The sequence below is a fragment of the Pungitius pungitius genome, chromosome 6, assembly GCF_949316345.1.
Source record: "Pungitius pungitius chromosome 6, fPunPun2.1, whole genome shotgun sequence".
Lineage (NCBI taxonomy): Eukaryota > Metazoa > Chordata > Actinopteri > Perciformes > Gasterosteidae > Pungitius > Pungitius pungitius.
In genome coordinates, this window is record NC_084905.1 from 8,573,294 (window position 1) to 8,590,417 (window position 17,124).

At 44.5% G+C, this 17,124-nt stretch overlaps 1 protein-coding gene across 3 annotated transcripts in view; it reads right to left on the reverse strand.

Annotated features, from left to right (window-relative positions):
* The window catches only part of wwp2 (WW domain containing E3 ubiquitin protein ligase 2), a 41,973-nt gene that overhangs the window by 19,656 nt on the left and 5,193 nt on the right, over positions 1-17,124 (reverse strand). For all 3 annotated transcript variants that reach the window (XM_037452408.2, XM_037452409.2, XM_037452407.2), the window contains exons 3-9: positions 15,445-15,601; positions 11,869-11,990; positions 10,328-10,465; positions 5,868-5,946; positions 4,671-4,822; positions 4,234-4,525; positions 3,496-3,585 (exon numbers count right to left, since the gene is read on the reverse strand). In XM_037452408.2, coding sequence (XP_037308305.2) covers positions 3,496-3,585; positions 4,234-4,525; positions 4,671-4,822; positions 5,868-5,946; positions 10,328-10,465; positions 11,869-11,990; positions 15,445-15,601 — 1,030 coding nt within the window. The remainder of the gene's footprint in view (positions 1-3,495; positions 3,586-4,233; positions 4,526-4,670; positions 4,823-5,867; positions 5,947-10,327; positions 10,466-11,868; positions 11,991-15,444; positions 15,602-17,124) is intronic.

A 17,124-nucleotide genomic window follows, 5' to 3' on the forward strand; every position in this document is an offset into this window, starting at 1 on the left:
TGTCCACCAGGGAGGGCGACTCCCTGAATGCATGGACGTCTACGAGACTCAAATTCTCTCTTGAGTTATTCCCACAGTAAACATTGTAAACATGAGTCGATGTTCTCTATCTCCATTCGGTGGACGGGCAGAGCATCACACAGCATCTGCAGGAACCAGTGTTTTAAGGTACTGTTGGGGTTTGTGTCCCCGTTAGCTGATACGTCTCCGTCAGCCATATCATACTATTAAAGACCACACTTTATAGAGCAGCAGCCACACCCAGAATAGTGCTAGTGCTGCATGCTGAAATGAGCATAAACACCATGTCAACATGTTCAGATTGCAGGTTCTCGACGACAGAGATCAATCCTCACGTTTTTGTTTTTGGCTAAACTGTAGAAAACACACAAAGATGAGTCACAAAGAGGAACGAATCCTAAAAAATGCAACTCCTTAAAGTGTGGGGCCGAGTGGTTACTCACTCAGGAGGAAGATGCTTTTCTGTGTTATTGGGGACTTAAAGAGCAAATTTGGGCTTAAATGAACGTTATCCTGAATAGCTAAACTGGCCATTTAGAATAGATATACTTCTTTGGTATACGCATGCGTTATGAAGCATACACACAAATCAAAAACTTAAGTGAGAGGAATTTCTTTAACTTCCTCTTAAAATCAGAGCAATGCCGATATTAACACTCCCTCGCGTAGCTGCAAGGTGTTATTGCAGTAAAATAGTTGCATTTCTTCGGCAACCCTCATGAGACTTCTTTGGGAATGACTGCTCTTCAGAGTATTTCTGGTGGCAGGACGATGCATGTGGGATTGTGAGCATTAATGACCTTGAATACTTTCAGGTCATGGTTGGTTGAACTTAACCATGTGATTTATAGTTAAGAAAAACATAAGATCTACAGACTTTTCCCCTTAATCACTTGTGTTGGATTTCTGTCTCCAAATCCATTTCAAGAAGTGAAATATTGAAGATTGTACCTGTGGGCGGCATCAATGGCCACATGTGTACATGGTTGTGTACTAACATCAGCCAAATTAAGTCAACCCACTCCACAATCTCTAAAAACATCTCTCAAAGCAGGCCAAGGATAGAGCTTCTGCCACCACTCATGTTTGTATTACTCAATGTGGTTCTTGAGGTAGATCCTCACATCTCAGACGTTTGGTTGAGGGATAGTATCTCTGACCACCGTGCCTCCGAGTTCCCTCTGTGATATTAGGAGTAGCTGCTTATTTACTGGAGCCAGAGGAAAATCCCAGAGGCCGCGGACGGCCCCGCCTGAGAGTCTCTACTTAGTTCTGCTATCTGATTTTAAACTCTTCGTACCAGTCGCACCATTAAGTCGGTTTTTCCTGGAGCCGGGCATGTACAGTGAGTCGTTATGTATCGCCATGTCGGCTGACAGCAATGACCCATGTTGATGAATGGAAATACTATGCACAAGCTTTTAAGGATAGCTCGTACAAACTGAAGCTGTTAATAGACGGACGGATTGTATGGAGCAGCTCCGACATCAGGCTCGTCAATTAGTGGTGGGGAAAAAAAACGGATGCAGAAATACGTAAGAAAAAAGATCATTATGGAGGCAGACGCATCCAGACCGGAGACTAAAACTTTAGAAGGATCACTGGCATGGGAACATCCATCACTGTGTGTTGCTGCGTATGGCCATCACACTCAGACGATGCACAGAAATATCACATTTAAATCAAGAGCTCGTCTAACAGTCAAAGCCTTCACACACCAGTGATGGCCGGTTATTCGACAGAGGAAACACAGCCCAAACCCACTTCTTCCAATATTACTTTTCACAATAAAAGCTTGGTGGAAACAACAAGTGGCAGGCGAGTATTTCTCATTCAATTGTTGTTTATTTCTCACACCAGTGAGGCGTAAAGCATGAACGCACAACACCAGAAAGCCACCAGCAACCTGACAGGACGGAAGACTTCAGCCATCACACACAGCTGCTTGGTTCAGCTGCTGATCGAATATAAAACACAAAAATAGTGCTTTGCAGTTTAGTTCTTGTTGTTTGTCTTGGTGGACTGACGCTGACGCAACGCTGAGCGCGCCGCTTTAAGTTTGAAATCAAGAGGCCGTGCTGCGGCTCCACCACAGGGGTTGAGCTTCAGAAGCTCTCCTCGGCCCCTCGGGTGGCTTTCATTATTTCAGCTTACAAACCTCGATTGCTTAACTCCCCCCCAGCAGTCTCTAAACAGTTCCCGGTGTGCACATCTGGAACACTAGCGTAGCATTAGCTTGCTAATTGGTCCACTGAAGGGCCGCGCCGGCCGACACGCTATTGGATGGATGTACACGTGGCTCTTAGAAAGGAAAGGAAAGGAAAGAAAGGACTTTTGTTCTCTCGTTCCTTGCATGGAAAAACTCTGAGGCTGGGGGAGGCGGGGGGAGGGTGACCTTTTTCCTTTAAAAAAAGTGCCTCTCTTTCCCCTCTGTTACCCAGTCCTACAGACTGCAAGTGAAAATGTCATAAAGGGGCAGGACTCTGGCAGAGGTGCTGTGCTCTCGTAATGCCGTCCACAAGGGGGGGGCTTTGTTAACGCTTGGCGTACAAACACTAACATCACACCGGCTGATTGAGGGCCAGTTATGTATGAAGCTACAACATCTGCATCGACTTCTGCAGGGAAGAGTCCAGAAACCAGGAGTCAGCATGTGTTCTCGTCTCAAAGTCAGTGTGTTTTCTTTTTGGTTGGAGGCCTGAAATAAAGTCTGAACCACAGGCTGACGAGACCTTTGTTCCACAATTGGAAGAATATTAGTAAAAACCACTCGCGGATTCATGGTTCAAAACACATAAGGGGTTTTGTCAAGATTATGTCGCTGAACAATAAATGTAACAACCATTGTGATGCTAACTTCCCTGTCATCCCTGCAGACCTGTACACGCTCTTCAAACTAATTAGAAGGCTTGTTCTGGCAGGCGACGGGCTGAACAAGAACTTCTCTCTGGCTACATTTCTGTCTAATGACGCCATCATGTACATGTAATGTATGCAGAAGATCAGATGAGATTTTTCGTCTTAAATTAACTGTGTAAACTAACTGTGTTTGGTGCTGTATTGAGGGATCAGATTGACGTTTCCAGCCAAAAATAAATTAGTCAAAAAACGAGTGGAAACAACGGATATTATATTAAAGTATTCTAATAATATTAATATATAATTAATAATATTGGCTGGGTCTTCTCCCAGCCAATGCTTATCTTACCAGGACAGCCTGCCCACACACAGCCCAGCTAGGTGGAAACCAGCCCAGTGTGACAGGAAGTAGAGTTCCATGATGTGAAGTGAATGTGAAGGAATCGGACGCGTCCGTATTTCTCTAATGAACAAACGTAATCTTTACGCCAAAAGGAAATAAACTTCTCTTTAACAGCTTCGTCAACACAATATCAGCTGTGGAAGACCGGATGAAGGTGTGGCCTCACCTTGTCTGAGCCAAAGAATCAATGCGTGGACAGAGAACAGACATACCCTGGAGGCAGCGGCCTCTCCCAGCATGTGGTTTTGGTGTTGTGGTCCACGTAGTAGACCCGTCCGTGAGGCAGCACCCTCTGCTCCCAGCTGCTCCGAGAGAAGGAGACAATTCACACGTAAGTAGTACAACAACGTAGGAGAGCAAAGAACCCAGAAGAAGCTCTCTCAATATGTTCTAATCACTAACGTGTGGTTTGATGTACCTGACAATCATTTGACAAATCTATTTACTCATGTTTTGCTTTCCTAACAAACTCCCAGTAACCGTTTCTTTACATTCTTATGTATTTGTTTATTGTGCAGCTTTCTTTTGATTTCCTAAAGCTGATAACAGGCCTCTCACATGACACGTATGTAATAAAGCCATTAGTGGCTGCGTTAAAGAGCCTCCTGATGTGCCTGCTGGCTCATCAGACACACTCACATGGAACAGAGCAATCAGAGAGACATTACAGACGAATCTTAATGGCTCCGCTTTTAACTGCTGGAAAAGTCAGGGAGCCCTCAACCACACATTAACACCTTTTGACTCAAACTGAAGACCAAGTACTAATAATACTATTTATTAACTCAATAATGATTACTGATTTGTTTCAAAATAAAATGCTGCGTTTATTTTGCAAAGTGCAATATATTAAAAAAAACAGATATATGGGAAGTAATTAAGCGACTAACGGCAACATGGCGAGTGGTGTACAGGGTGAATGAAAACTTTAAGCATGCGTGGACTCTCACCCCGCCGGGAGAGATTCTGTGGTTGGTTCTGCGCCACTGCTGCCGGTCTGCTCGGCGCCGGAGGGGGCGGGCTCTGCCGGCACGGCAGGACCCAGGGTGTCCTGACCCGGGGAGGGGCTGCTGCCGCTGCTGGTGGTGGTGGTGTTGGTGGTGGTGGTGGTGGTGGTGGTGGCGCAGCTGGCAGCGGCCACGGTGGCCGGTGATTGGCCCAACGGCGAGGATGGCGGGGCCGTGTGCCGGGCCACGCCTTTGTGGCCTCCTTCCAGCCCGTTAGATGTCAGCTCAACTTTGTCTGAGGAAAGAGACAAAGGGGACGAGAACTTTAATATTGACTTGCTGTTTCCCTTGGTAGACACAGAGTAGAATGAGCATCTATCCCTCCAGCATCAGCGGCCCGGCTCCAGGTATCGTCCAAGCTGATCGGCCCCCTCTCATACCTGCGCTGCTCCCGGGGCTGACGTGACTCTTGGAGGAGCGGCGGCGACCAGACGAGCACGACCCGGGCATCTGCTCCTCCATCAGCTCGCCGTTAGTCAGGGAGCCCCCCGGGGAGCCGCCCTGCGGACCCCCCACTGAGTGCCTGTTACTCCTTAGGAGAAAGACAAAGAGGGGGAGTGTAGAGGAAAGAAGGGAGGTGAGAACATTACAAGTCTCAGACCCACAGCTGTTCCTGGGTTCTGAGTCACCTCATCTTATCCCAACAGTAAATAGGACTTTTGGTGAAGAATGTGGAGGGCGACTTTATTGCCGTTGTTTTGCCACAATGAGAAGCAGCACGCTGCGGCACTGAGGGAAGCTTCGGAAGACACTGAAGACATTAAAAACTATCCGGTGAGTGTACGGCACAGGACAGGCCAGTTGGGGGGTGGGGCTTGGCTGAACTGCGTTTAAGGCCCCCCTGCAATGTTTATAGGGAAATACCATCACTCCGCCACAGAGCTTTGAAATATAAATGCAGTCTGCTCAGCGATTAAATATCACATGACCATTGTAGCCGATGTGAGCATCTCAAACCACATCCAGGGAGAATAGGGGGGGGGGGGGTAGTTACCGGGCCGCAGCCGTCATACTCTGGATCCTTTTCCTTATACGCTCAGTTATTTTTTATTTTTCTTATGCCAATGCCTTGGGGTTATGTTTTTCACATAAGCGCCTTGTTTTAGGGGGAAAACAGTCATACATTCTTATAATTATAACGCAACAGTGTTTGAAAGATTTTCTCGGACATGGAACCAAATCAAAGGCCTTCTTGAGGGATCCAGTTGGAGAGAACAGACGGAAACGAAAGCATGTTGTATCCGTCAGAGGCCTTTAAAGCCAAAGAACCTGCGCCTCAGCGACATCGAGCAAAAAACGTGATCAGTTTACTGTCAATAACAAATAAAATGAGCTTGCTAATCCCCTGCAGATTTCTCTCAGCAAAAAACAAGGAAGCTTGTAAGAATCGAACCCTGCGTTGGGTCATATTCACACAACGAAACATTTGCATGTCTAAGTCTACATTTTTGGATCAGGTTTGATCCTCTTCTAAAATGGCGTCTGATTCACTCTCAACTGATACAGAGATGCAATGAGTTCTAATTCTTCCTGTACCGCTCCCCTTCACCAAATATAATACATTCACCAGTACTGACCTGCTATGACCTCCTGCTGTACTGGGAGTCTCTTCACTCTGTGTCCTCCTCAGGTTGGGTCGGTCTGACTGCAGTAGCTCTGCAGAGAAACACATAACCAGCTGTCAATCTAAACACACACATTGTGTACAACCATTTGCCTATACTCTGTTTAATGTGTGACTTTCGACACATGCAGGCAAGATATGTTTTGGATGTGTGGAAATCCTTGTGCAACACGGTGGGAGCGTCCAGGCGTGTAAAGCTGAATCCAGGTGATCATTACTGTTGTTATGTGAGAGCAGGATGCCTGAGAGCTTTACTCCTTTATGTTGAGTGTTTTCCACTCAGAACATATCCTCCAGATTCAAAGTTCTTCTGCTCATGCAGATCTAAAAAGTGAAGTCTTAAATCCGCATTTTCTGGGAACTACTTCTCTTTATTTTTTCCCCCTCAGTAAACAGTTTATGCTCTTTATCTCTACTTTCAAGTCTTCAATACAGAAAGATGTTTTTTCAGTAAATGATGGACATAGATCATAAAGCAGGGTATGCCTTAGGGTGGGCTTACTTTGATTGACAGGTTGTCTGCAGTCCGACTATTATGTACCTACGTTCATAGGTTGCAAAAAAACAAGATGGCAACGGTAAAAACCACCGACCAATGGGTGACATCGAGACGACTACGTCCACTTCTTGCAGTCTCATGCCAGTTATGCTGCTACAGGCTAATAGAGGTAGAGGTCCACACCCTAAGACTTAGAAACACTTTGTAGCTTCCAGCTCCCACCTGTCCTCACTTTTCTTTCTCCTCCTATTTCCTTCCATCTCTCCTCTGTCAACTTGGTAATAACCACATGTATTCAAATATATTAGTGAGACAATATCAATTTGCATTTAGAATTTAATACCCTGCAATACATTCTAAATGTGCCACAATTTATTTTTCAACACTGACGGGTTTCGGCGCTACACTGGCTGAGACTCTGGAGGAATTTGACACTAAAGCTCCCTCGGCAACAAATTGGGTTCCAGTAAAACCAGCGATGAGGCTCCATCTACCGTCACATCAGCATAGAACATAACAGTCACCCATCCGCTCCAGAGCTGTGCAGAAAACAAGAGCGCCTCATAGCACATATAGACCTGCAACATGTGGCCTGTGTACAGCTGGTGGTTGAATAGAGACCATTCATCCTAGTGTGTGCGTGTGTGTGTGTGAGGTGGCATGCAGTCTTGTTGGTGTGAGCGAATGTGTGACTATGTGCTGTGGAAACCACAGAGCTGTAACATGCTTTTCATTAACACTCACTTTCTCCTTTACACACATACAAACACAGCACCTTCCTTTTAGTAGGGAGTCTATGTACACCCCACAGGTCTAACTGCTGTGTGTCCATGCTATGAGAGTGTGTGTAAAATAGAATACTTACAACATAAAAACATCTCAACTGCACTAAAGACAACAGTGTGCACATTAAGATCAGCTGCTGTACTCACCAGCAGGGGCCACTCATCCAAAATCAAGTCAGATTGTATAGAAGTCTATGAGAAAACATGACCTCTTCTGTCTTGATTCATTCTCTCAGTGAACATTTTGAACAAGAGATTATGGTCTCAATCTCTAGTTTCAAGTCTTCTTTAAAACACCATAATGTCGATTCAAACCGACCATAAAGCTGTGGATGCATAAGGTGGGGCTCACAGTGATTTAGAAGTTGCTTAGCTATTAGAAAGCCAGATAAAATCTGCTTTTCAATGAATGTGTGAAGACTTAAGTTACGTTTTAGAAACATACAGTTCCTTGCAACATCTCTGCAGCTGTCAGAAACCAACCTTGGCAAAAGCGGGTCGAGAAAAAATGTTTCAATAAATATAAATAAAAAGTTCAAAAAAAAAAAATATGTTTCAACGCAGAGAAGCTTGTGTATTTGCTCTGCTGCTGAATGAGGAGGTGAAATTACAAAGTTTAATTAACTATCGCTAGTATCAATGTCTCTTCCCACCCAATTAACTGACATAAAAACAGGAAGTCAAAGGTAAAATAGTAAACCCGCTGACGTGCTTGGCTGCCCGAGCCATTTATCACACTGTGCCTCCAAATCCAATAAACCAGCCTGGAACTGCAGAAGGCCTGAAACATAAATGAGAGTGAACAGAGCAGAGCAGAGACCCTGATCACAGCCCATCGCTACGCTTTGATCGGCCACCACCAGCTCGGGGGCGGGATTAGCAAAGGGTTCATTCATCAGCTGCAAGTTAATGAAAATAAAAAAATAGCCAGCAACCCATATAAATCCCCCCCAACCCACTCTCCTGGTGTCTTCGGCTATACATGAGAGGGGGTTAGACAGCTCATCTCTGGAAGAAGAAGAGATGAACAACCACTTTTTGGTCACTTGAGTGGGGAGGTCGCAATCCAAGACTTTAATGCTGAAAGGCCAAAGGATCTGTGGGAATCCAGAAACCCAAATGTGAAAGGGAGAGAACGGAGGAAGCTGTGTGTGTGCGCTGCAGTGTGCTGGTGACTTCTGCATGTATGGAATTGGAAGTTGTGCAAGTGTGTGTGTGTGTGTAAGTATCTAACATGAATTTACAAAGTCTTCCAATATCCCCAAAGCTGAAATCGTTCTGCTCTGGCTTTCGTGTGTCCCCCATCTTTCAATACAAGGGTTTGTTTAAAAATCCTTCTACAAGCGTGTGTGTGTGTGTGTGTGTGTGTGCGTGTGCGTCAGAAAGGTTGCCAGGGGGAAATGAGTAAAACTTTCAAACTAACAGAGGTGCGTTCAGAGCGAGAACACAGAGCTCCTTAAAGCCACCAGAAGGGAACACACTTCCACCTTTATGCACGTTATATATTCAGGCAGCCCACATGTGCCTGGAGCGCGCGCACACACACACACACTGCAGAATGCAAAACACATGTGTACACAAACCCACAAACGCAACAGCTCAAACAACACACGTCTCCATCTGCACTCATGGTATCGTAAAAACACAAACATACAAAGACAGACAAGTGCCTTGAACTTGAAACCCTGGTTTAGAGGACACACTTCAGCCCTCTGTTCAGACATCTCCTCCCCCAACACACACTCACACACACACACTCACACGGTGCAACTCCTCTTAACCTCTCCACGTGTAAACAGTCACAGAGACACATTTATGCAGCGCATGCTTCATTCAGGAGAATACACTGTGGGCTCTATGTGGCACTCTATGAAAGGCCTTGGTCAGTGTGTGTGTTACACAGAGAGGAGATCTTTGTTACCTGTGTAATTTGTTAAAAGACACCTTGTCTTTGCTTCAGACCAATAAAGGCAAGATAAAGTTCACCCTGGTGCCCAGAAGCAAAGAATACAGTTGACCTGGAGTCAATAGGTCTGCAGGGTCTGAAATCCTTCCTCTAAGGGCTATAAAATCATTTCATATTGGTTTGGGAGTAGTAACACATGCACGAGGAGATCAAGTGTTCTCTTCAGGCAGTGTTACAGTTCAATGAATACAGGCTAACATGGCAGGAATAGTCAATATTTTGCACCAGCATTAGGTAGAACAATATTCTTGACATGTTATTCTTGGCAGGACGGAAAGTCTTTGAGACGCTATTGAAAATTCTTTACTGAAGCAAAGAGGTACACACTGTGACAGGTTTTCACACCATGCAGCAGACTAACTGAAGCTACAGATCCCTACAGACAAACCTGACAGTCCAACGTTCAATAATTAAAATGGGATAGATCCAAGGATGGATTTATTAGAATGAACTGCATCCTGCAGTGTAGGAAATCTCTGCAAAGGTCAGACCCCATATGACCTCTTTGTTGATTACTGGGTTTTATTGGGGAACGACAGCATTCGGGTTGTCTTTTACGTCCCAGACTGCTGCTACGAACGCAGCTCTGATGCACACAACCAGAGTCCAGAGGTTTTTAGCGGAAACCCCTTGAGTATAAGACAATACTTTATCAAGTTATTATTTACACAATGTGAAGCCTCCTTACACTCATTGCCCAGACGGAGAAACAAATATCCTCCTGAACAAATAAATACATGTGTATGCGCGGCAATATTTACAAAACGTTTAGGCCATGCATGAAGGGAACCAGTTGGAAGGAGGAGAGATAATAACGTGGAGTGTGCTGTAGTAGTAAGTGTAGACTTCTGTACCAAAACGGCCTTTGCTTGTTCTTCACTGACTCAGTGAAAATGTAGCGTTGCCCAAACCTGAACTTTTTCACAGATTCTTTATGGAGAACACCACTTTAATACAATACAGTTGAAATTCAATGCCCTTGCTTTTAGTTCTTGTGAAAGTGTTGACTTTCACACAACAGCAGTAATACACGCTCCAGCGTGTAGACACGGCCCAGTGCGATCGTCTCTCAAGGTGTTGCATTTCTGTGTTATTACCTTTGTGTAATGTGTGTGCGTGTGTGTGTGCATGCATCTGTGTGGGGTAGAAGGGGCGGGACTCACTGTCTGCTGCCGTGCTTCCATTGGGCAGCGTGCCCAGATCAACAGCCATGCCGTCCAGACAGACGTTGAGCTCGCCTCCCGCTACAACCGTGCCTTTGTTCTCCGTTTGCAGCACCAGACTCAGCTGGACGTTCTCCACTAGAGGGAGGGGGTGGGGGTGAGTGGTGGAGAAAGGCAGAGGACAGAGTGGGAACGGTGGCGTTGGAGAGTCGGAAGCCCGGAAATGAGACATCCTCCGTTACATCCAGGCGGCCACCTCTGGATCTGAGGAGTGAACCTGATGGAACTAAAGTGGCTTAAAACCTGCATTCTCTCTAATGTCCACCAGGGTGCTGCTTGGCTTCTTCTCACTTCATTTATTCTCTCATTAAACATTATAAAGAAGAGTTTATGGTCTCCATCTCTAGTTAAGTCTTCTTCAATCCAGCATGATGTTCATTTAGTAAATTTTTATTCAGAGTAAAATAGACCATAAACAGACTGCTTTAAGGTGGGGCTACTGTGATTGACAGGTCGATGCCCCTCCCAGAGAAGTATACGTCGTCTCTAGGTCAATTCTCCTCAAATGTGGACACTTTTGTTTATCGTTTGCTAAACAAAAAACAACGATGGCGGCCAAATCACCAAACCCGACTTCAAACGTCTGTCCAAAAACCAATGGCCACGTCAGAATGACCACATCTACTACTTATATACAGTTTATGAGAAAACAACATAAACCCTGCCGGGCTATTGATACCACAGGATGTGTGCATCTTCATGAATACTGTGCTTCACTCCAGAAGAAGTGAAAATGGTTCCATTGCCTACTGGAAAAAAAATGATTTTGAATATCCATTGAGGCTTATTTATTACAATGTAATGTGGTTCGCTAACGATGTGAAACTCAAGTCTGGCACGTTTAAGTAATGTACCGAAGCAATACATCATATTCTCAACCCCCTCCTACAAAGCAGAAATGAGTCTAATTCTGCCGAAAGAGGAATCTCACATGTTTCAGGACTGTAGTGGAATGTGGTGATATATCCGTCCTAAAAACTCTCAGTTTATACCCTTACTTCACTAAGTTCAAAAGGCCAAAGCAAATATGGTGTAAGAGTTAAAAACTCACTTTCACAAAATTAAACCATTTATTATAGCAAGGACTTAAAAAACAGGGATTATGGTCAAATTTCTGACGGTCTTTGGACAGAACAATGAAATTCAAGGCAATGAAAAACTATGTGGGTGTTAGGTCTAAAACTGTGAACAGAGGCTGGGAGCAGGGAACAAGAACAGAGGAGAAACACAGCAGTCTCCTGTCTCCATATAGAACATATCCATCAGTAACCCTTAAAATCCTCATTAGCCAGTTAGTGGTTTTTAACAGAACGCAGAGCAACAGCACTGCTGTTTGTGTTACTGTTGTTTCTGTGTAGCATGAATGAGCGGATAATTTAAATGATAGGTTGACTTATGATGGACCCGGGTACTGATACCCGATCAAACATTTCAGGCTATTAAAGAATTGGTAAAAACTCTAGTTAGTTGTGTGTCCTTACTTTTGCCATCGTGAGTGCGCAGCGTGTCCAGCAGGTCTATGGTGGCGCTGCCAAGTAGCTCCTTCCTCAGGGTGTGGCAGCTCCACAGCTTCAGATCCAGGCGACTCTGAGGCGTCACATTACTGCAGAACACAAGGCAACATAAACACAGGATGGACTATTACCACAGCAACACACATCATCAGAGCATACACGAGTCCTCTAATCCAGGGGTGTCAAAACTTTCTTTCCTGAGGGCCACATACAGAGAAATATACCAAGGACTGCCTCACTTCTAATGCACTAATGTTATAAATCATTCAAATGCAGGTAAATTACGTTTGATAACTGAATATGTTTGAATAAAAAAAGCCTCCATCATAGCTCAGTAGATTTTCATTTTATTTTTATAAAAAGGTTGGCAGCTCATTCTCTCATTGAGCCTCAGATGGGTTCTTAGGGCCTTCATCCGGGACAATGAAGGGGGAGACAAGAAGAGAAATATGTGGATATTTGAAGCTTATTACACAAATAAATGAACAAACTACCATTTGTTTAAAATTGTCATCAACTTGAGAAAAATGAGAAGTGTGTGTATATTTGGGAGAAGTTGCGCTCAGTGGGAGCAGTGATGCTGACGTCTGAAGGACAGCTGGCAGGTCAGGAGCGAGTTTGGTGGTTGAGACGTCGTCACGTCTCAGAGATGCTGTCGCTCAGTCTGGTTCTGTCTGCTTTGGTTCACCGTTAACACACAGAATGTCGCCTCACACATGTTGAGCCCAACAGACTCATCAGAGGAAACCTTTTCCAAGCTCTGGAGAAGTGACGTAGGGAGAGAAGCTGAAGCGGATTCTCCAGAGAATCATCACACTGAACTAATTGCAGTCTCTCCTCCACTTCTTCTGCATCCAGTAAAACGGAGCCTCAAACAGTGGGATTTCCTTCTCAATGAGGGAAAAATCGCTGAATTCTTTCATGAGAGATGTGATCACAGACACATTCTCCCATTTTAGCAGAGAGCCTTGCATTTGATTTCGGTCAGCGTGGGGAGGTGTGCTACAAGTTTTGCAGTTGTGACTCGAAGAGCCGGAGCTTCACACGGAATGCGTTCATGTGCGCATCCAGCTGTGGGACCAGCTGCTCTTTGCTTTGTCGCCTCTTGTTCAAAGTGTTGAGATGATCACTGAAATCAATTTAAAAAGCCATGTCTGCCCACCATGACGGGTCAGTGATCTCATAAACGTCTCAATATTTGATCTCAGGGAATGAACCCGCTGCAGCACGGCGCTGCGTCTGAGCCGGCGTGTTTCAGTAAGTCCTGTATTCAGCATCGACATCAGAGAGGATCGCTTGCAGCTCTCTGTGGTAAAGCCCTGGTTGCTAAATGATGTTGGCAGTTTTCACAACTAACACAGTTGTGAAAACTGTGTTCAACCAGGGCTGGACTGGTAATCGGGCATACCGGGGCAAATGCCCGGTATACCGACGCACTTGGGGGCCGGTCGACAGGCCTATACATTTTTTTATTTTATTTTGCTTTCGACCGGCCCATAAAGCAGGGACAGCGGCCCATTGGTTCATTTTCCATACTGACACTGGGCTGGCCCAATCATCTCTTAGCAGGCTCCACCCCTCCCTCTCCGTGTGTCAGTCAGATGCATTCAGTGACTCAGAACTAGAAAGAAATGTGTGGATTAGGATGGAGAAACAAAAACGTAAGAGCAAGGGGGGTGCGGAGAAATTGACGGCCCAAAAAAAATAGAGGTTGATGCCTCAACATGTTCAAAAATAACCAACGTGTTTAGTGCTGTAGCTTCAGTTTCCAAAACTACTACAGAACCTGACGACATGTTGCAGTAACAGCAGGTGAACACAGCACATGGAGGAAGAGAGGTGACTAGCCATAGCGAGAGCGGTGCTTGCGGCTCGCAGTAGGGTTGCCGACTCTCCCAACCCCAAATCAGGGACACTTTCGCGGGCTGACGGGGGGGTGCTAGCGGTCACGGCCGGGACAAATCAAAATTTCCCATAATTCGGGATGTCCCGGGTAATACGGGACGGTTCGCAGGCAGCAGAGGAGACTGTGCAGCAGGTGTCCGAGTGTGACAGTGAAGTTAAGGAGGGACAGAGTGAGCAGGAGAGTGTCATTGAAACGGTAAGCAAGCAGGTAGCTCCATGATCAGGGAGGGAGTGTTAAACAGGGCGGGTGCATGAGGATAGTGTGTGTGGGCCTGGCTGGGCCACAACGAAGGTGATGACGATTTAACAGTTACCTCAATTCATGAATATTATAATAAGGCAACAAACATAATCGTTGTCGGTTGTTGCTATTATAAAGTCTGAGTGTCAGGTTGTCATTTGTCAAATTGTCACTTAAAAGTGACTGCAATGGCCCACTCAGTTAGCTAAAGTCAAATAACACAGCATAAGCTATTTTGCACTGTTTAGCTAGCAGAGTTAAGAGTTCACTTATTCAATTGCAACTTGGGATATTCTAATGTAACCATTTAAAACTCATAACGGCCCCTTCTTCTCTAGAAAAAAACTTAAATGATGCCATTTGATTACTTTAATTATTACTCGCCCACAACGAGTTACACCTTAGAAGAGGTAGCTAACGTATTTTATTTGGGGGTTAAAAACCCACTTTGCATTTTGAAAGCTGTATATTCAACTAACTAGATATTTTCTAATGTTTCATCTGAATTTCCAATATCATCAATATGCAATATTACGGCAAGTGAATACTCTAAATTGTATATATATATATATATATTATCAGGACGTTTTGTGTGAGTAATTTGTTTGTGTAGGTTTTTTATGGGAAGTATCTCAACAATTAGAGGTACATGTTGTTTGGTGTCATATTGAAGAGGGGTTTGTGCTCTTTAAAGGGATAGTTCACCCAAAAATTGTTTCATCATTTACTCACCCCCAAGTTGTTTCAAACCTGTATGAATTTCTTTATTCTGCTAAACAAAAATATATATTTTGAAGAATGTCGGTAATCAGACAGTTGATGGATCCTATTGACTTCCATAGTAAAATACTATAGTAAAAATACTACGGAGGTCAATGGGGTCCATCAACTGTCTGATTACCGACATTACCGTCCATGGCACTTACAGTAGTTCTCAGCTTTGTATGGGTTTTTGGGAACAGAACAGTAGATATGCATATCTACAGGGACCGCAAGGATAGTGCACTGGTTGGTGGTTGTGTCCGACCGATTGTGGTGGGCCGGTTGGAGCAAAAATGCCAGGGCCCTTTTTTTGTCCCAGTCCAGCCCTGTGTTCAACTAAGAAGTGCAATACAGTTGGCATATATTTTTAGACTGATAAAGGACAATAAAAAATGGATGGCGGGCCGCAGTTGGCCCGCGGGCCGTAGTTTGGACACCCCTGCTCTGTTTGACCAAGGTACATCTCTTAAATGAGCTGACTAAACTAGTCCTTACCTTCATTGCCTTTACTAGTACACACATAACAACAGACTGGGTGATTTAGAGAAACGTTTAGCTGACAAGCAATCATGTAAAAGTCATTATGTGTGTGTGTGTGTGTGTGTGTGTGTGTGTGGAGGGTGTTGTGTTCTCACAGGGTGAGGTCTTCGTTCCACTGCAGCTCGAGGTGTCCGCTGCGTTTGCCCGTTTTTTTGGTTTCGCTTGTCAGGCCGTCTGCTGTGACCTCGACAAAGGAGCTGAGGCGGGAGGGTCGGTTTGGCAGCTTGGGAGACTGGGGCTTCGCCGACACCACTGACATGGGACAGACAGCTTTTTGTTAACCACATATTGAAAAGGAGCTAAATAGTTCTATTCTCTTCATTGGGGGACCACCCCCAAAAACACTTTTCACCACTAAAGCACATATAAAAATCAAAAAATGATTTTGGCTCAGCCATTGGTGCCTAACAAACAACACATGGTGGTAAACATAATTGAAAAGGAGAAAATATGAAAATGTAATGAAATATGCTAAACAAATGTACATAAAACATACGCAGCATGTGCAGTGATGTCAGACTCGCGAGTCGAGCAGAAACGTACAGTGCTTTTTAACTCTCAAGCTTGAGTTGGTGACGGTTAGACTAGTGGGAAACAACTTTATTTGAACAAAGGGAAATGACACCGTTCCATCACTGCCAAACTTTTCCAACTGAAGACGAAAGACAGATGTTAGTTGAGGTTTAATTGTCCAGTGGGAAAGGGACTAATGTATTCCAGGTCACTGGTTTAGCCTTCATAGCAATGGGAGCTTGGTCATGATTTCTTTTAAATAATATACCGTCCCAGTCAGAGACATCAAGCCCCTGCAATTAAGTCATCTGCAACAAGGAAGGCCTTTCATTTGAGCTCGGCCAACGCAGGGTTCAGCATCCGCGTATGTACAGAAACAAGCCTGTTACTGCAGGGCTTAAAGCTGGGCTAGGTAATATTATACAAAATATATCTATTTTAGTTTTGATTGACTCTCATATATTTAGAAAATAAATAGTTAGAGGAAATCCTGACAAAAAAGAAGAAATGCCGCTATTGCACTCAGCTGTAGTTCACTTTGGGGGAGGGGCTTCAAATGAGGCCTGAAAGGAACAGGCTGACTAATGCTGTTTTTAACCCAGAAAAATATTTTCGTTTGTATAAAAGGGGGTTGACATACTTCACAGGGAATTCTAGATTACTTCCAACAATGCCAAGTAAACAAATGTCAGCTGATTATTTGTTGAGGTGTTTCACGAGCTGTTTATGTCATTCACAAGTTTCTCTTTGAGCGTATACTTCTTGTCTCTTATCTTAAGGACACACACTCAACTCTACAATGTTGTATCAATTTGGGGTGAAACTTGTGTGGTTGGTGGTGAGGCAAACAAAAAGACAAACAAACATTGCCCTCTGGTGGAGTGCGGCGCAGCTTTCAACATCTGATGAAAGGACAACGAGGACTAATGTTTCTCATGTTCACACCATTCAAACAACATGAATGTAACAAAGAGGGTGTACAATAATCACAGATTAAACTTCCTAATGAGAACAGAGGAAAACCCTTCACGACGGGTCACTAAATCACAGCACTACTAGCTTGGGCACGATTAGCTTTACGTTATAGTGGGCATGCTGACAATCTGGATCCAGGAAGTTTAAAGACTGAGGGAGAGCGGAGTTGATCATCTACTAAAGATCACGCAGCCTGGCACCGATTGTCAGGTCGGATCAGGATATATGAGTGAGTGAAATATACAGATACAGTCTGTTATGACTTAAGTGTTATGAATGCCGGTGGT